Source organism: Idiotropiscis lumnitzeri, chromosome 10 (assembly GCF_059441095.1).
Source record: "Idiotropiscis lumnitzeri isolate Australia: NSW breed Sydney's pygmy pipehorse chromosome 10, RoL_Ilum_1.0, whole genome shotgun sequence".
Classification (NCBI taxonomy): domain Eukaryota; kingdom Metazoa; phylum Chordata; class Actinopteri; order Syngnathiformes; family Syngnathidae; genus Idiotropiscis; species Idiotropiscis lumnitzeri.
Window position 1 is genome coordinate 19,031,754 of NC_142400.1, and position 19,685 is coordinate 19,051,438.

The following is a 19,685-nucleotide window of genomic DNA, read 5'->3' on the forward strand; positions in this document are numbered from 1 at the left end:
GTGGAGCTGCTGAAATTCCGATTGAGAGATGTTCTACATTTTAAATGGATTGGGAATGACCTGAGAATACTGATATCCTTTCCCGAACCTGTTTGATGAGATTCAAAGCATTCACCATGCTTGGAGAGCCAAAACAACACACACTCACAAATTTATGACAAAGCTATGCCAAAGCCACTTTACATTGACAACAAAGAGATGGAAAAGCTTCACACAATGTTATGCCCGTTAGCCAGCTACATAATGACTGTGCATTAGCGGACGCTCATCAATACACAGAACTCAACATACATAGAGCTGCACTGCCTGACAGAATTGCGAGAAAATCCAGACTATCCTCAATATATCTTAAGAATAAATGTTTTCTCTGTCTTGCCATACTACAAATTTCTACCGTGGGCCATCTGTAGCAAGCATTGTTTTTCTAATAACGTAATTGAATATTGCATTGTTTCAAAAATGAGTACCACACACTAATGAGTTTAATCATCTTCAAATTGTGGTGCTCACTGAGAAATGGATTTGAATGAAATGGGTTTAACTCATTTATGTTGAGCACAGTATGTGTAAATAGGACAGCAGCAAATTCAAAATGCTAATGTTGTTGGCACCATCCTGATGACGGCTTTCTATCAAACATCACAGGCTGCGGTGGCAATTTCTAGTGGTGTTATGGCTGCACTGTTGCAAAATCTCTACATAAAAGAGGATAAGAGGCCATAAGGGTTTGAAGAATGAGTACGATGGCGGCCAAATATATTCTCATGACTCTATTCAAATGATAATGGGCTGAAAAAACTAAGTCCCTATGCTTTATAGAGCTAATAACGTTAGTGACTTGATTTCACAGAGGAAATCTGCTTGATGTGTAAAAATGAACACATTTCTTGAAATCACCTGTGTGTGTGCGGTTGTGTCTCTCCAGCTGGCTTCGCTTCGGGAAGGCCTTCCCGCACGAGGAGCAGCTGAAGACTCGAGGTTTGAGGGAGCTGGGCGATGGGCCAGGCTGGTGCACTCGTTCATGCTCCTATTAAGATACCAATGCATCCGAAGTTAATGACAATGTACAGTATGCAGCAGGGGTCACCAACATGGTTAGCCCCCAACGACTACATAAGTAGCCCGTGGGCCTGTTCGAAAAATAGCTCACCGGAGATGGGCCATTGTGAAAGACACTTAGATAGATTTTTAGAAAAACTGTTACATATTGGCCTGTATATAACATCTAAGTTGTAAAATCATTTTCATGAATCAAGTTTTAATGACATAATTAAAGGGGCAGTCAACTCGTAAATGATCTGTACAATAATATGTCCTCTGCAGGCCCACTAGCCGAAATATGGCAATCTGATTAATATTGCGCTTGTGGAATATGAGTGACGCAGTAAAAAATCCACCCGTTTTTAGTCATGCCAGGACGCGACCATTTTGTCACTTCTGTCGACTGAAAATGACATCACAGTTGCTCAAGCGTCAAGTAATGACTCATCATGGCTCGGCTTCAGAAAACAGGTCAGCCGTGATTGGTTAATACCTGAGCCCTGAGAAACGGTGATGTCATTTTCAAGTCAATGAAAGTGACAAAATGGCCGCCCACTGAGATGGCCAAAAATGGGTGGAGTTTGCTGATTAACTCATATTCCACAAACACGATATTAATCAAAATGTCATATTTAGACTCGTGAAGACGCACAGAAAATATTATTGCACATTTTTTGGGGGGGGATACTTCCCTTTTAAAGATAATTTGAGAACATATATTTTTTCAAACTGGTAGCCCTTCACACTAATCAGTACCCAAGATGTAGCTCTCACTTTCAAATAGGTTGGTGATCCCAACAGGTCTAAAAGCTTGGTCAAGCTATTATTACATTAACATGCCTGTTCTTTATGGTAGAACTTAAAGTGTTGGAATAGCGCACTGATTCATACAAAGCAATGTCACTGTGCCTTATTTGGCATAATGAGTCGTTAAATAAAGGCTGAAAAAATTGGTGTTTGCTTTGAAATTTGAACTATAGTGTTGACAGTGCCGGTGTATAAGCCAGGTCATGGCGAACATTATCACTAGCAATAGAAATTAGTCCTATTGACTGGAAACACTTCTCATAGAAAATTGATTTGTCATTGAGAGTATAAAAAAGAAATAGGGGAGGAAAAAAAAACACTTGAAGAGCCACACAAAAAAAATATTAAAACCCTTGGGACCTTTCAGATCAAGTGGAATGATTTCAGACAATCTTTTGATTTCTTGCTTGCATAAATCCCGAAGGAAAAAAACACGCATTATTATGGAGTAGCAGTTGCTACACACATGAACCAAATTGTTGGCACCCGTCTGTTGATGAAAGAAAACCTCACAGTGGTTGCACACAAAAAATAACCGGACAAAAGTATGCAGCCAGAGACGCACATGATGAGTTGCAGTATAAGCACAACCTCGCTTGTCAAGCCAATGACGCATCTGCCAGTGGCGACGGGCCTGCTAGTAAATGCTAGTGAGTTAGCACTTCTGTTGCGACCCTAGAATGCATAAAAACACAACTATTGTAACATATATTTATAACATTATAAAAAATTATTATAAAAAAAACTTCTAATTGCGTAAAACAACTGAACTACCGCAATTGTCTATCAACTGTACAAGTCCCCTTGCTCACACAGAACAGACGCCCGCACGATTGTATCTGAAGGCCTCGGATGAATAGTGCGTGCTACTGGAATTGTAAAATCTGCCTGGGAACACGAGATAACTACCTTCTGATTGGATAAAAACTCTAACCTAAAAATTCAACACTAGGATATATGACATCAATGTGAAGATTATGGCCATGATTTCTTTGATTATGTTAGGCCAGCAGAGAGGGCATTGAAGGCCTTGATTCCCCACCATTGTGTATTATAGAATTAAATTGCAATCCTGCGGCAGATAAATTTCTGAATAATATGTGCAGCTATAGGCACAGGAACATCATCAAGCTTATTGGAGATGGTCTTGTAGCAGTTACCTTGAAAATGCTTGTTTATAATTTGCTTTCTAATCACCTGAAACAACTCTCTCCTTCACTTTTAAGGATTCACAGAAACCCGGTAATGGGATGTATTGAGTAAGAGCTATTGAGGTGCCATACACACTTACCTTAAGATGCATTGCTCGCTTAAAGGCTTTGTTGCAGATGGTGCAGACGTGGCATCTGTCTTTACTATGAGCTTGTCTACAGTGACGGCGTAGGGAATTGGCATTTAGGCAAACAAAATTACAGTAGTAACATTTGAACGGATTATCAGCCTCCGTGGGGTGACCCTTCCCATCTTTAAGGGTATCATTTCCAATCTGGAAAATAAACCCAAAACAAATGGTGTGAGTTAATCATTAAAGCATCATGAAACAAAGAAATGCATAATCGTAGATGACCACAATGTAGAGTGCATGCGTTTTTCATGTATCTATGCACTTATGTTAAATCCATTGTCAGAGGTTCCCATCACAGATTGGGAATGATGACTGACCAGTATGACCGGCTGGCCTGCAATGGCTGGCTGCCCAGGATGTAGATTGGAGTCACTCAGCAAAGCAGGGAATGTCTGACCCTAAGGAAGAGAATAAGAAACAACAACTTGGGTAATTAGAAGAAGGAAAAGCCTGGGGGGAATAAGGCAGTTACAACAGCACAGCAATAATTAACAAACTGTTCATATAAAACATCTTACCTGTGTATTGAGGTTTACAGTTACGCCGTCCAACATACCCTGGGCATCTGCTAGGGTCAGTGTAACACTACCATCATTGGCCACACCACCTGGTGACAATACGAGGCTTTGTGATGAAGCGGTGTGTGATAGCGGAGTGCTTAATGGAAGACTGGTGACTGTAAGAAAAATTTTGTATTTGAAGACTTTCATTCTCATGTTCCTTCTAAACTGTAAGGTTTTATGGCCAACTATACTTTTTTTTAAATTACATTTTAGTAATTAAACAGAAACTTTCTGATATAATGTGAGAGAGATTATATTCCGTCTGTCTAATGATTCGGTTCCATAAATGTAATAACAATATAGTAAGAGATGCATGTATTTTTGCATTTATTTCTAAAATTATATATTAAACAACAATATGAATTTATTTTGACCAGTGATATTTTATGGATTTGTTTTCCACTTTAAGACGAGAACGTAATAAAGAGAAAAAAGAAAGGGACTACAATTTTGATCGTTATTCAAGACAATAAATTTCACGGCTCAAAGACGTGCTGTATCAAAGGGCGCAGCATCAGTTGTGGGTGCTATTTCTGCCGCATCACACTATGAGGCGCATGCTAGCGAGCGCATGCTAGTCCTCATTTAGAGAAAGTCAACTTTGTCAATAGCAGTACCACTGATCCTATGCTCATATGACAACTAAGCAAACCAACAATGTCAGGGGAGGGATGTCAATCGTCACCACACTCCTTAAGAGTCAGGATTTTTAAATAAAAAACTATCACTGAACAGCATACAAGCAAACAATGAAACAAAGAAATACAATTAAGACAAAAAAATGCATCTCTAATGCCATTCCTATCCCCGAAATAAATAAAAATAACACAAAAAGTTGCAATTCATTCTGGGAGCCTTTTAGCCTCTGCCAATCAGATGGCTCGTTAGAGAGATGCGAGTGGTGAGCTTTGGGCAGAGGGTTTTTTTTTTTTTTTTTTTCCCAGTCTGTTGTCTAAACCTGTGATGTTTCTTGCTTGCAATAACTTGAATGATAAGACAGACTACGACATTGTGGACAGCTGCCCATTTTTATCCAGCTTTCTCACGCACGTACATACCGGCCTGTTCTAACTACTTACTGTCGCAAACCATCCCCAAAAGAGGTATTGACAGAATATATGTGTCACAGTCAATTCTGCACAGTGGTCTCAGACTTTAACCAGCAGGGTGGGCTAATATGCACTTAGGGGGAACCAGGGGGAACAGGCCCTTTCCTCGTCACAATAGCACATGTACAGGTCTGTGGCTCTCAGTCTCCAGTCTCCACACAAGGCGCGTCATATTACAGAGCGCCTCGTCTGTTTAGTGGAATATTTAGGACTTTAAAGTGCGCCTTATGGTCATGAAAATACGGTATATTATTCGCATGTAAAGTCCTACCAGCTATTCCCGTGTTGGTGGAGTTCTGAGGTAGAAGGTGGTCATTGGTGATAGTCAGCGTGGCATTGGTAGCCTGGCTTGTGAGTGGTGACGCCAATCTGAGGCCATTATTCATCTCCGCATTGTTGCTGTGCTGTGGGAGTAGATCTTGACCTGCAAATACATGGAAATGGGAAATTATAAGTTATTTGCTACAGATCAGTGTTGCTTTTGGAGCTGTTGTGTACAAAACAGAATGGAATGTAAGGAATAGTGTACTAGGCAGTTATCCGACAATGCACAATGCAGTAATTTTGTTTTGAACACATTTTAAAACAAGTTTGCTCTTGCTCTGGTGAAAAATAAATTGAATTACAACATGAAATATGTCACACTGATACTTTTAATGAAGCAATGTAATTGCTATTGTTCCTTTGTGCTGTAGCTGCATGTAAAACATTGTACAATGTTTTTCTATGTAAATGTTTTATGTGCCTATAAAGACATAATTGAAATCTCAATTTATTCTTCTTCGTATTTTTATTTGAACAAAGGGATTATTACTATTGCATAATTTCTTTTTGTTTTGTTTTTTATTTATTGTAAGCAAGTTCTGCCTGAACTAAGAAATTGAGAATGAGTTTCTTCCTGTCCATTATTGTCTGTATTCACGGAAAAACAAGATTGAGTGTACACAGACCATGTTCCTGTGTAATACCTGATATGGTGAGAGTGATCTCTTGAGTGTTCCCTGATGAGGTGTTGGAACCCGAAGCTGTTGCCTGTACTTGCGCTAGAGCATGCGTGAGGCTGGAATTGTTGATCGTGAGTGTAATTTCTTGACTGCCTGTGCCCCCACTCACCAACCCAGTGCTGCCCATGACATGGCTCAAGTCCTGAGAGCCTGGAGGATTAGCGATGGGAAAGTTCACCACTCAGTCAGCTCAAGAAATATTGTTCACAATTTCCACTTGTAAGGAACCTACCCGCAGTGTCCTGCTCAGAGAGGCCAGCCATTGTGACTTGGGCAGGTGTGATAGTGGATGGCTGCAGGCCCAGGGTGCTCAGGGGGTGGAGGACAACATTGGTTGAAACAGATGGGTCACTAGTAGACATGAGCTGACTGCCAGAGTGGAGGACAAGACCAGTGTCGACACTCAGTGGCTGTGAGAGAAGGCCGCCCTGCTGTAGAGTCTGTTGGAGAAGGGCATGGTCGATCTGCAAGAGAACACATGGCGACGGATATTATCGGGAATTATATGCAAATTTCCCCATTGTGGAACTAATAAAGGCCATCTTTATCTTTATATTACTCTCTATTATCATTACAATTACATCTTAATAGGGTATGTATGAGCACATGACCAAAGTTGAACCCAAGTGCTCTTCAAATATATTTTTAATCATTTTGCTTTTACAAGAAATGGCTAATATCTTCTGAAATAATATTTTGGTGCCAAACGCAACTGCTGCTCTTCCGTTCACATTTTGGTAAAGCCCACTGAGTCAAGTTTTGCAAGGACAAAAGTCTTGTCACCTTTTTCATATGTTGCACCCATTCCTAGATTTACAGCATCACATTTGATCATTAGTTGATCAATTAATTACTGGGTGTATATAAAAGCACACCAGACCTTCATATCAACTGAAACTTGACATCTGGCAACATGCCTACAATTCACCCAGAGACCAAAGCATTCATTACCAAGAGGCTCAAGACCAGATACACTGCTGAGATTGCTCACACCTTCAATGCGTCAATGTGCAATGAATGTTTTTGACAAGACCAGGTATGGCGGACCCCGCAAGACAACAGCATGGAAGGACCATGGCTCGAAAATCCAAGGCCAGACCCTTTTCAACTGCAGCAGAGCTCTACCAGGCCCAGTCAGCTCAAGTCCGCATTTTAACAGCAACAGTTTGTACAGTTCTGTCACAAAATGGCCTCCATGGTCCAATCAGTGCCTAGAAACCAGCACTGATCAAAAGGAAGTGGAAAAAAATGTGCAGTATTCGCCAAGGCCCACAGCCTGCTATAAGAATGGATGCTGAAAAAGTGGCAGACGGTGGATCTCAGCTAGATCTTCAGTTGAATAACATTACAGCCGCCATAAATATTGTTGAAGACCAACTAAAGCTGGCATGAATCCGAGATTCAACCAAAGAATAGTTACGTTTGGTGGCGGAAAAGTAATTGTCTAGTGTTCTAGCCAGTATTGGGGTATGCGAGAGATTTAGAGGGTCGTAGGCAATATCAACGGCCGAATATATCACGGAGTAGTAGTTACTTTTTACATTACCAACCATAAAATAGGTCAAATTTTGCGGCAGGATGGTGCGACATCGCATGCATCTATCTCTACATCAAAGTCCCTCAAATCAAAGAACATCAAAGGTGCTTCAGGACACTCTAGCCTAATTGCCAGACAGCACCACTACTTCATTCACTGATGTTATATAACGTGAGTTTGTATGAGAAGTCAATCATTTATTCAATTTTCACATACTCTCTGTAGGCAACAAAACTTTTGTCTTACCAAAATCTGACCTTGCTGTGTTCATTTAATTATCAAGCTTTCTTCAGTTGAAGCAAATTTATTTAGTACATTGAACAATTTGGGAGGGTTTTATCTTTCATATGAGATATTTTGTCAGCCTTTTGTCAGGGACGGTAGTTTAGAATTGTGAGCAAAACCACAGCTGCAAGAAACAAACTAAACTAGGAGACGTGCCTAACCTGCAGAGTGATGTTGTTCAAGTTGCTTGTATCGATGCCTGAGATCTGAACATTTGGGCACACCAAGTTGGCAGGAGTCAATTGGAGGTGAATCCCTTCAAGTGTGGTCAGCCCATCTGAGAGGGAGACATTCACATCTCCTGCCATCGCGAACACATCAGAACAAACAAAGCACACACAAACACACATCATTGGTTTGTTTAAATTGTAAAGATTATGTTGCCATTAAATAATTATAGTAATAATAATAGTTATATTACACGCCCAATGTGTATGCACATCGGAAAGTGCAATTAATATCAATGCAACAAAAGGCTGGGACACTAGAATGATACTATTGAAAATACAAATGGGATAATATTGTATACATGACAAAGCCCCATGTAAAGGGATTAAAAGTAGGAATGTGCGAAACCGGTCACACCAATATTGGGAAAAACTTCACCAGTGTGGGGATTTTTTTTTTCCAAGTCTTTTTTTTCCATACTTAATAACTTTTATTTCATTCCATTTTATTCTTAACCCACCCCTGCATTAGGGGATATTGGTTCCACAAAAAGCTAATCTGTCCAAATGCTAATTGCTGGAGAAGAAGGGCAACCAAGGTGAGTTTGTGGTGATAAACGGTAACATCAAGATCAGGTTCAAAGATTTGGCTTCAAGCTATTCTGCTTACACCATATGGAAAGCGCTTTGTTACAGCTCCGGCTGTTGTGAAATACGCTATCTAAATAAAGTTGTATGGTATTGCATTGTATAAATCGTGCCAGAAAATGGTCAAGTGTCTTGAATTGATGATACGTACATATACAATGTTCCATGTTCCATGAACAAACAAGACATTGTCTTGAAATGTTCAAGTCATTGTGACTTGACGGATGTTACTAAATAAAACATGTACGAATGTCTCCCACTCACATTATTTTGAAAAGTGACAACAAAAATCCAGCTATAACGTCTTGTGTATGAAACAAACATGCCAACAGTTTATACAAGTTGTGTTGACATGTATCACTCAACCTTTTCGACCTTTAAATAAAATGCTCTATGGCTGCAATACTACGCGTCATGTGGTGTGAACTCGGAGTAATACCTGACATTGAGGCTGGCAGAATTGCCTGTCCCACCAGGCCAGATTGTAAAAGATTCTGGTCAAACTGCCCAGTCAGCACTTGGTTTGCTGGAAGGTAGATGTTGTCAGAGTTGGAGGTTTGTAGCAGACCCACAGTCTGAAGTGCCTCTGATGCTGTTGTATGCTGGTTTTGGCCTGAGGCCCCAGCATGCCTTGTGTCTTCACTATGACTGGCCTGAGCAGAAGACGAGGATGGCCGTTTGGACTTGCGGCTCACTCCATTAGCCCGGAAGTGGCACTGGATGTGGGTTTTGCGATGCCCAGACGTTCGAAAGCGTAGGTCACAGAAGGGGCATTTGAAAGGCTTGGAGCCAGTGTGGAGTCGCATGTGCACCTTTAAGCTACCCTTTGTAGAGAAGGAAGTGTTGCACATGTGGCAGTTGACCAGTTTTTGACCTGCAAAAATTAGAAGAGACAGGTAGGAAATAAATGTAAAGTAATGAACCTCGGCGTGGAACAAAAACCCATTACAATCAGAATATAGGATTTGATTGGACGAACAAATGAAATTCCTGTATTTAAAAATTGTTGTATCCTTGAATCGTATCGCACCCCATGTAACGAGAATCGTATCTAATTGTCTTTTATGAGAGATGAACACCAACTACAAATTAATTTGACGTTGCTGATACATTATTGATTCTTTGAATTTAATTCATTCAGATAGTTTGGATTTAGCAGTTGTTGCATATTAATAAATACGACATGAGTTACATCTGTACCATATTGAATCTAATTGTTATCCCATTATGTGACTGGTGACTCTAAAGTTACCACCAGTTTGAATTTTATTACAAGCCAATTTTCTTTCTTTTTTTTTTTTTTTTTTTTTAAACTTTTGCTTTGCTGTTTTTTATGTATGAAAGTTTTTAATCAACACCTGCAAAAATTAATTTTAACGAGTATTTGGCAGGTTGACAGTGTTCATTTATAACTGAGTTCAACACAACTACAAATTATAAATAATTGACTCGTACAATTATGCTGTTTCATCATCAACGTAAGCGGTCATGTTAACCAACACAGTGCCTCCTGCCAAAAAATATACAGGAAGAATTTACTCAATCACATAAAGAAGCAAAGTGCATCAAGACTAACCTGAGTGTGTCTTCACGTGACAATCCAGAGTAGATTTCACCGTAAAACTCTTCCCACATTCATTACACTTGTATGGTCTTTCTCCTGTGTGAATTCGAATATGCCTAGACAATAAAAAGTAAAAGTTTGAGATTCGTCCTTCTGGATTCTCCCTACAGCCGTGAAAAGGAAAGTCCTTAAAAAGTGATAAACATTTAGAAAACAACAATGGGGGAAAAAAATCAAAGGAAGCGAAACCAATTAACATGCAAAAAAAAGTGGAGCTGGTGGCATAGTAACAAGACTTTTTAGCTTGCATCCAATTTGTAAAAGCATTGCACACCAGTTTGGCATGAGCAAATGTAACCTTTCATTAATTATTGACTTTCATACTCTGTATGGGACACTGCCAGCGAACAATCTTGCATCCATCCATCCATCCAGCCAACCATCCATGGATGGATGGATGAGTTTAGGGTGATTAACCAACCAGCCAACCATACATCCTTACTCTGAACCGCTTATCTGCAAAACAGTTGCTAGCAGGCTGAATTCTATCTGAGAGGCGGAATACACCCTGAACCCAGGACATTAGCCCATCGTTTACCGTATTTCCGCAGCCATAAGGCGCACTTTAAAGTCCTGAAACTTGTCCAAAAAAGCCAAGGGCGCCTTTTGAGGCGGAGCACCCATTAATTATGTGGACCAAGTGCACCGCTGGGATGACTGCGAACATTAACTGCCTGCACACTGCTTATATAGAGAGAAGGCGGGCGTGGCTAACGACAGCAGGCGGACGTGAGAGGGGAGATGGGCGTGAATGACAACGCAAAGGCACGCCCCCAGTGCAAAGCAGCCCCCAATACCCCTATATGGGCAAACGTGTCTGCTAGCTCTGTTGTTAGGGCTTTCGCAAAAGCCGGCATCATGAGGAGCCGCACGCAGCAGCGACACGGGGAATCTGACAATGACGAGAGGGAACCTGGCGTGTTTGTGGGAGAACTTGCCCAGCTGTTTATTTCTGATACAGAAGACGATTCTGATGGATTTGTGGATGATGACTGATTAATAATAATGTGAGTACATTGTTAAATAGTTCAATAAAATACAACCAAACTCAGTTTTGCTCCTGTTGCCTTTTTAAAACAGCTAGCCACCCTAGCCATGCTATCTTCTGTTTTAGTGTGCATGCATGTTAACTAAGGTATTGTATGGTAGGCTGGGAGGCAGAATTTTGCTGGGCCTACACTCTTATGCTATTCAGTTGATTTGGGGTGATAGTTTTAGTTTTGATGCAACACCGTGACCACACATTGTTTGTTGATTAGTGACTTGCTCACACCGGCATTGTGTCGGCATCCCATCTGAGGGGCTGCGCGACAACGAGACGGCGAGGCAGACTGATAATGACTCTTGTGTTTGGGGGAGAACGTGTCCAGCTGTTTATCTTGGATACAGAAGACAAGGACATGGTGCATTTTTGGATGAGGACAACTTCAGCATGTTGTTAAAAGCTAAAATAAAGTACCACCGAACTCCCGCTGCCATTTTAAAAACACGCTAGCGCGACTGAGCAGCCAGCGCGACTGCTCGGTTCTGTTTGCGCCCAATGATACGGTGCGTTCTATCTATGTATCAAATACAGAAATAGCACCCTCAACTGGTACTGCGCCCTTTGATACGGCGCGTCTTTTGGCCGTAAAAATACGGTACATTTCAAATCATATGATTCTATTCATGATACTCTATGTTCATTATGTTGCAGTTATGGTGTGTGCCAGTGTCACATGTTGATTTAAGTGTTAGTATTATGATATTAAAATGGGACTCATTACCTGACAAGGTCACTGGGCTTCTTGAAGCTCTTGGGGCAGAAAGTGCAGCAATTTGCAAACTTGGGTTCTGTCTCCAACACCACCGCCTTGTCTTTGATCTCACTGATACGATCCCTCTCGGCTGCAGACTGGGAAAGGATTCGTTCTGACACAGATGCCTCCTCACCGGGATCCTTTGCCAGTTCTGCGGCCTGCTCCTCTGTGAAAGTGATGATTTCCATTCCCCGTCTTTTTGATGTTTTTTGATCCCCGTCATCTTCTTCATCTTCATCCTCTTCCACATCTTGACCTTCCAAATCGGTAACTGAGGCAATAGAAGACAAAGCTATGAGTTCAAGCACAATCACATTTACGCATACATCGCGCACATGCATACTGAATCTAAAGTAAAGAAAATACGTTAAATTCAGATATGCAAAAATTTTATTGACGTTTGAGAAAGGTTTATTTTTACCAGCATGTTTATTATTGTAGTTATAGATTGCAGTAGTGCAAACATAGTTTGCCTCAGTCATATAGCTAAGAATCAGAATCAGAAATCCCTTTATTGTCATTGTACTCAAGTGTGCAACGAGATTAGAGAGCTCCCCTCTCCAGTGCAATGCAACAATAATTCAAATAAATATATAAATTAGATAAATAAGAGAATAGTTAGTGCAATGGAAAATAATACTGAATAGGATATATAAAAACACATCACGTTGCTGTTCAGCAAGGTAAGGGTGGTCGTGTGTGTGTGTGAGAGTTTAGAATGGAGATGGCTCTTGGAAAGAAACTGTTTCTCAGTCTATTAGTCCTTGATTTGATGCACCTGTAGCGCCTGCCAGAGGGCATCAGGTCGAACAGGTGCGAATTTGGGTGGGTATTGTCTTTGACGATGTTGAGAGCCCTGCTGAGGCACCGGGCGGTGTAGATGTCCGACAGTGAGGGGAGAGGGCAGCCAATAATCCTTTGCGCTGTTTTGACCGTCCTCTGGAGCCTCACTCTGTCCGCCTCAGTGCAGCCGCTGTACCAGGTGGAGACACAGTTCGTCAGCAGGCTCTCGTTGGACGCGTGGTAGAAGGCCAGCAGCAGCTTCCTGTCCAGGTTGAATTTCCTGAGGACTCTCAGGAAGTGCAGACGCGGGTGGACCTTCTTTACCACTGCTGTGGTGTTGTGTGTCCAAGAAAGGTCATTGGAGATCGGTACTCCCAGGAACTTGAACGTGTGGACCCTCGTCACACACACGCCTTCGATGCAGAGAGGGGACGGCACCGTCTTGTTCCTCCTTAAGTCGATAACGATCTCCTTTGTTTTTGCAATGTTGAGTTGCAGTCTGTTGTCCTCGCACCAAGCCGTCAGTCTCTGGACCTCCTCTCCGTAGGCTGTCTCGTCACCCTCCGAGATCAGACCGACCACTGTCGTGTCGTCATCAAACTTGACGATGGTGTTGTTACCGTGGGCCGGGCTGCAGTCGTAGGTGTAGAGGGCGTATAGGAGAGGGCTCAGCACGCATCCTTGGAGGGAACCGGTGCTCAGCGTACGGGTGGAGGACGTGTAGGGGCCGAGCAACACAGTCTGGGGTCTGTTGGTCAGAAAGTCCTTAATCCAGATGCGTGTGAGGGCAGGGAGGCCGAGAGTGTCCAGTTTGGCGACGAGGATGTCCGGGATGATTGTGTTGAATGCCGAGCTGTAGTCCACAAAGAGCATCCTTGCATAGCTCTGCTGTTGTTCCAGGTGGCCCAGCAAAACATGCAGAACAGTGTCGATGGCGTCCTCAGTGGATCTGTTAGCCCGGTATACAAACTGGTAGGGGTCCAGAGTGGGAGGAAGGCAGTCCCTGATGTGCTGGAGAACCAGCCTCTCGAAGCACTTCATGATGACTGGCGTGAGACGGTAGTCATTAAGGAGGACTGCGGGTGACTTTTTGGGGACAGGAATAATGGTGGAGGCTTTCAAGCAGGAGGGGATGACGGCTTGAGCCAGGGAGCGGTTGAAGACCCTGCAGAAAACATGTGACAGTTGGTGGGCACATGCTCTGAGGATGTTGCCTGGTATTCCGTCGGGTCCAGTAGCTTTCCTGGGGTTAATAGCCAGGAGCGCGCGCCTCACATTGTGTTCCTCTACGGTGAGTGGGGGGGAGTTGAGGCATGAAGTGCGGGGGTGTGACGGTTGGGGCGAGTCAAGGCGAGCGAAGAAGCAGTTAAGCTCCTCTGCCAGCAATGCACTCGGGTCTGCAGAGGTCGTGCTGCTGCCTCGGAAGTTGGTGATGCTCCGTAGACCCTGCCACACCTCCTGTGGCCTGTTGCTGGCAAGGTGGGACTCCAGCCTCCTCTTGTAGTTTGCCTTGGCTAGCTTGATGCCTTTGCTCAAGTAAGGTATCCTAAACCTCAACATTAATATTTAACATGAATCAGTACGATACTTCAATTCAACTTGTTACAATTTATCGGGTAGCTTCATCAGGCGAGTCACTGGCAGCATTTGTTAAAAGCGGTGCCTATGCTCGATGCACTTCCTGAAGAAACCCACCCATTGTGATCACCCATTGTGACAGCACTGTGTTGGTATTGGGAAAGTGGCCGGAAATCAAACTCACACCATCTGCGCGAAAAGTAGCAGTTCGCACACGCACACCATACTCTGGACCCAGATTACTTACTTTGATCATCTATTGCATGCTCCTTTTTCATGTGCTTTTTACAAAGGAGGCTTGTCCTGAAGTTCTCATCACATGTGGCGCATTTGAATGACTTAACATGGATAATCATGTGGCGATTCAGACTGCCATTAGTTGTGAAGGAGGCATCACAAACGTTACACTTGAAGGGCTTCACTCCTGTCATCGGGGATGAATGGCAAAAGAAGAATGTGTTGAATTGAAAATGTGTCTACATTTCCTTTGACTATTGACATTATAAAAAGACAAGATTTCTCTCCAGGAATTCACTCAAAAGTTTAAGTTCTTGAAGAGAAATTGCATTCAATGGCTGATTTTGGGAAACAACGGTCTAAAAGTAACAAACAGAAAATTTCTAATTAAATGTCTGGCTTTTCAGATTAAGGGGCAAAAATGGGCATATTCAGTAGGCCAGACTAAAATGGAAATAAAAAAATCAATTTCTAACACCACAATAATGTGGCGCAAGAGTTTAACATTTCTCAAGAGTCTTTCAAAACTTACCCGTGTGTGTGTTCAAATGGGATTTCAGCACCCCTGCTGATACAAAAGCTCTTCCACAGAGGTGACATCTGAAAGGCTTCTCTCCGGTGTGGGAGCGCAAATGCTGTTTAAGATGACTTGACTTTTTGAAGCCTTTATTACACCAACTGCACCTGAAGAGTTGAAAACAAATCCATATAACCAAACATCTCCACATACTGTGCTGTTCAGTGTTTGAAAGAAAAGTAATAAGATGGTTTGAGAAACTATAATACTGTGGTGAGTGTTGTGCAATCAGGCATGTTGACTGTTGTTCAAAGGTTGAATTAAATCACAAAACATTTCAAAATGGTGTGTTCTCTGAGAGAACAGTGGAAACCATAGGAGTTTTCATTTACAATCGGACATACACTAGAGCCAGACTAATTAATTAGGGAGCCTATCACCGAATAATTGAGCGATAGACCGATTATCGGCCGGGCCAATTATCGGGGCCGATATTTGTCGTTTTGCCGATTATCAGCTTCGACCTTTTTTTTTTAACTTTCAATGCCGATGAAAGCCGGTTTATTTTGTCTTGCTGCAGCATATCCCTCTCCTTCTCACTCTCCCTCTCCTTCTCCCTCTCCCCCTCCCTCTCCCACTCTCCTGTGCTTGAGGCCCTGCCTGCAGAAGCAGATTGGCCCGCCCACAGCACCATCTGATTGGTGCCCTGTGCAGCAATAAGATGCCTGTTTGCTTTTTCTTTTCTTTTTCTTAAATGTGTTTTATTATGTGATGCCAATGAGGGCATGTGCCAAATATGTCATGTTCGTTTACTTTGAGTACTGGAATTTCCCAGTTGGTGAACGCATCACACCGTTTGCAAGAGGGCGTGAGATCTTTCTGCTTCGATGTGAAACACGGCATATGCACATTGTTTTGGTCGTAAATGTATGTGAGTTTGCCGACTAATGCCTCATTAATTCATATTAGACGCTACAATATGTTAGCGTAGTAAAAAGGACATTGCGTACGTGTATATCAAACACACACCGCAACCTGTGTGTTTGTATGTGCTAACTATCGCTAGCTTGCAGACACGACTGACCATGTCCGGAATTAAAAAAAAAAAAAGCATGCATTAGCCACAACGTGCTTCCTTTCTCAATGCTTGCGCATCCCTGTCGAGCTGCCATGAACGGAAGGTTTGCATCCTAAGTATTTGTGGGTGAAATGTGCCGTAATCTTCGGACTCTGTTGCTAAGACTAGGTAGCCATGACACCCCGCCTCATGACCCCACAATGCTTCTGTTAAGAACACGGATGACCCGGATCACTGCTTCTGCGCATGTGCGCCCAAGACGGGCATACAGCCAGCCGGGAGAAGCTCAGGATGAGGCTGTTTCAAGAAAAAAGTAATGCGCCAAATAAACAAATATATAAATAGACGCGTCGACTACATAAATTGTTGATGATTTGTATCGTCGACGTTCTTCGTGATTAGTCGACTAATAATATAAATACTGAAATTACCAATTTGTATTTTGCAACATGTATTTCTCACACTGCAAGAGCTCGTTCACAAGCCGTATCATCCCAAACGTTCAGTATAAAGACTGTAAAACCTTGTTAAAATTTGTCAATTTGGCATCTGGACTTAAAATTTTAATCAGGAGTGTATATCTGTTGTCGGTCAATACAACGGACATCAGCTTTTTTTTATCCATCAATATCTGCTCTACCATGCACGGTGGCCGACTGGTTAGCACGATGGCCTCACAGTGAGAGACAGCATCGGGCGTGGGTTCGATCCCGGCTTCGGCCTTTCTGTGTGGAGTTTGCATGTTCTCTCCGTGCCTGCGTGGGTTTCCTCCGGGTACTCCGGTTTCATCCCACATTCCAAAAACATGCATGGGAGGTTGATTGGACACTCTAAATTGTCCCTAGGTATGAGTGTGAGCACGGATGGTTGTTTGTCTCTGTGTGCCCTGCAATTGGCTGGCAACCAGTTCAGGGTGTCCCCTGGCTACTGCCCGAAGATAGCTGGGATAGGCTCCAGCACCCCCCGCGATCCTAGTGAGGAGAAGCGGTACAGATAATGGATGGATGGATGGATGGATCTACTCTGCCACAGGCCCCAAATCCTGTATCGGTCGGCCTATGAATTAAACCTGTATGCTCGTTTGCAGTTGTCGTCACAGTCCTCTTGGTAGTCATGCGGTTCAGTGTCCAGTTGTAGGTCTTCCTGACTGTTTTGCTGGAGAAGCCCATTTGTCTATAAATTGAAAAGGCCAAACACAAATTCACACAACAGCATACAGACTTGCATGTGCAAAGTACTTCATTGATTATGAATTAATCGTGAATAGATAATGTTGCATGTTAACAAATCTATTCTAGTGGTCAGTCTCCACACGGGTCTGTTAGGTAACAAGTTGAAAATAGCTTGACAACTGACGATGATATGATACACTGTCTTAAAAAAAAATATTTAATAATTTTCATTTCCTTGTTTCTGACAGACAGTGAGATAATAAATCCTCAAACAATTTCACACAAATAATATTTAATCACATTTTCTATTCTATCCAATCATGAGTATTTTCTTTTTAAACTATTAAGTTATACATGTAGTGATGCATTGTCGTCATCCAAACCAACAGACATCCTTGTGTCTAATCCTGATTAAAAGAGGCTGTTAATCAAGCAAACTTTCATAATAATCAACGACTTAATTTTAGCTTAGGACTATTCTGCATGCACAACATGTCTTAGTTCAGATAAAATGCTAAACATGAAGCACTTTAAAGCAGTGGTCTCAAACTCGCGGCCCGCGGGCCATTTGCGGCCCATGGGATGATAGTTTGCGGCCCCCGCCTTATTATGAATGTTCGTGCGGCCCGCAAATTTGATATGACTGGCACTTTAAAGTGTAATTAAAGCTTTATAACTACAGAAGTAGGCCTACTCATCCCAGAACTATGGTTTATGCTTAGGATCTCTGCTATTTGACAAGATTTTGATTTGATTGACAGGAGACCCATGCGCGAACAGGATGTGCAGTCTGACGGAGCTTTGCATCAGCACTAGCACAGACAGGACTAATTATAAAATGTAGGATTACCTGGTCACAGTGGATAAAATTGAACCGCGGATTATTGTTGGGCACATCTTCAGCTTTAAAACGAGGGTAGGATTGTAATTTTCTTTCGATGTTTTAGTAGGGGTTTGATTGATGAATGTTCCACTCATGTTCAGGACAATTCATGTTCAGAAGAAGATGAAAGAACTGTTAATACAGACATTTGACTCATTATTATTATTATTATTATTTATTACTGATTAATTTTCTTATTAATTCCTTATTTATTTTCTTATTAATTCCTTATTTATTTTTAAATCTTATTTTGTGTTAAAAAATAAAAATAAAGACATTTGAGAAGATTAGATTTTTTTTTTTTTTCTTGCGGAAAACCTGATGCAGCCCAGCCTCACCCAGAGTCTGCCTCTAGTGGCCCCCAGGTAAATTTAGTTTGAGACCCCTGCTTTAAAGGGACTCTTGATTGACCTTAACATTGTCATTTACATATTAGGTATAATAATGCTCATAACCAGGAAGCATTTTTTACTCCTTATTATGGTATTGATTTCTCCAAAACAAATGGATAAAATAGGAAATGCAAGCTCATGTTTTTCTGAAAAAAGGATATATAAATTGAGCGTGTTATTTAAAAATGGACCACCCTGGATTTAAGTGACAGCATTTAAAGGAGACCAGGACGGTTGAACATGTTTTGAGGCTGGGACTCACCACTTCAGCATTGGGAACATGAAGCAAACTCGGGGGAGGAAAGCTGGATGACAAGGCCTGAGACTCCAGAGTACTGGAATCCTGTAGCTGCTGAACAGTGGAGAACTGGCTTTGAGTATAGCTTGATTCTGTCATGGTGAAGCCTTAAGAGAGCAAACAGAATACAATATTTTGAGTGTTCAATATAGCAACTCAGTAACTCATCTGAACAAACTACTATTTTCAGTCATGGTTCCCAACATGATTCTCTGATGTCACAGTGAACTTAACACGTCTTTGATTGTAACACTATAACATGAACATAACATAATTAAATAAAAAAACAACAGGTATTTAACAACAACACTTAGCACTCCCAAGTCTTTGCGACAGAGCAGAGCTCTCAACAGCACTACATAAATCAACTCTGTAAAATATCCCCAATACTGCCCTCCATTTAAATCCGACAATGTTAAAAATACCCTTTGGGGTTGAATTCAAATCAAAACAACTCAAAACATTTAGCACTAAAATGTTGACACTCCAGTTTTTGCTGTGAACGTATACGACAGTCTTAGTTAGATTCTCAAAATGCAAAATGTAGACCTTTGGACTGAAAATGAGTATGAAAAATATGTGTAAATCTGTCAAGGTTTATGATCAGTTTAGAGAAAAAAAAACTAGCTGGAAATGTAATAAAGGCTCAACAGCGTTTCAGTCTACACAGAATTTACAAATTAAAAATTAATGTATGCTAAAAACTGTAAAAGGTTCCACAAAAGCAATTTGTCATAGTCAATTTGCATACTGACAGTGATGCACTAGGGGCATTTAAATGCCATTAGACACTTCAGACGTTTGCATCTGAACATTAA

The 19,685-nt window shown here is 41.7% G+C and overlaps 1 protein-coding gene across 3 annotated transcripts in view; it reads right to left on the reverse strand.

Moving 5' to 3' along the window:
• Nucleotides 1–19,685, reverse strand: part of znf236 (zinc finger protein 236) — a 39,150-nt gene that overhangs the window by 3,312 nt on the left and 16,153 nt on the right. For 2 of the 3 annotated variants that reach the window (XM_088307552.1, XM_088307554.1), the window contains 15 exons: nucleotides 18,832–18,974; nucleotides 17,192–17,295; nucleotides 15,060–15,211; nucleotides 14,538–14,714; nucleotides 11,897–12,200; nucleotides 10,083–10,186; nucleotides 8,946–9,380; nucleotides 7,853–7,992; nucleotides 6,102–6,333; nucleotides 5,834–6,019; nucleotides 5,137–5,289; nucleotides 3,712–3,869; nucleotides 3,458–3,591; nucleotides 3,140–3,332; nucleotides 898–1,027 (listed from right to left, as the gene is read on the reverse strand). In XM_088307552.1, coding sequence (XP_088163678.1) covers nucleotides 898–1,027; nucleotides 3,140–3,332; nucleotides 3,458–3,591; nucleotides 3,712–3,869; nucleotides 5,137–5,289; nucleotides 5,834–6,019; nucleotides 6,102–6,333; nucleotides 7,853–7,992; nucleotides 8,946–9,380; nucleotides 10,083–10,186; nucleotides 11,897–12,200; nucleotides 14,538–14,714; nucleotides 15,060–15,211; nucleotides 17,192–17,295; nucleotides 18,832–18,974 — 2,745 coding nt within the window. The remainder of the gene's footprint in view (nucleotides 1–897; nucleotides 1,028–3,139; nucleotides 3,333–3,457; nucleotides 3,592–3,711; nucleotides 3,870–5,136; nucleotides 5,290–5,833; nucleotides 6,020–6,101; nucleotides 6,334–7,852; nucleotides 7,993–8,945; nucleotides 9,381–10,082; nucleotides 10,187–11,896; nucleotides 12,201–14,537; nucleotides 14,715–15,059; nucleotides 15,212–17,191; nucleotides 17,296–18,831; nucleotides 18,975–19,685) is intronic. The other variant, XM_088307553.1, reaches the window with a different exon arrangement.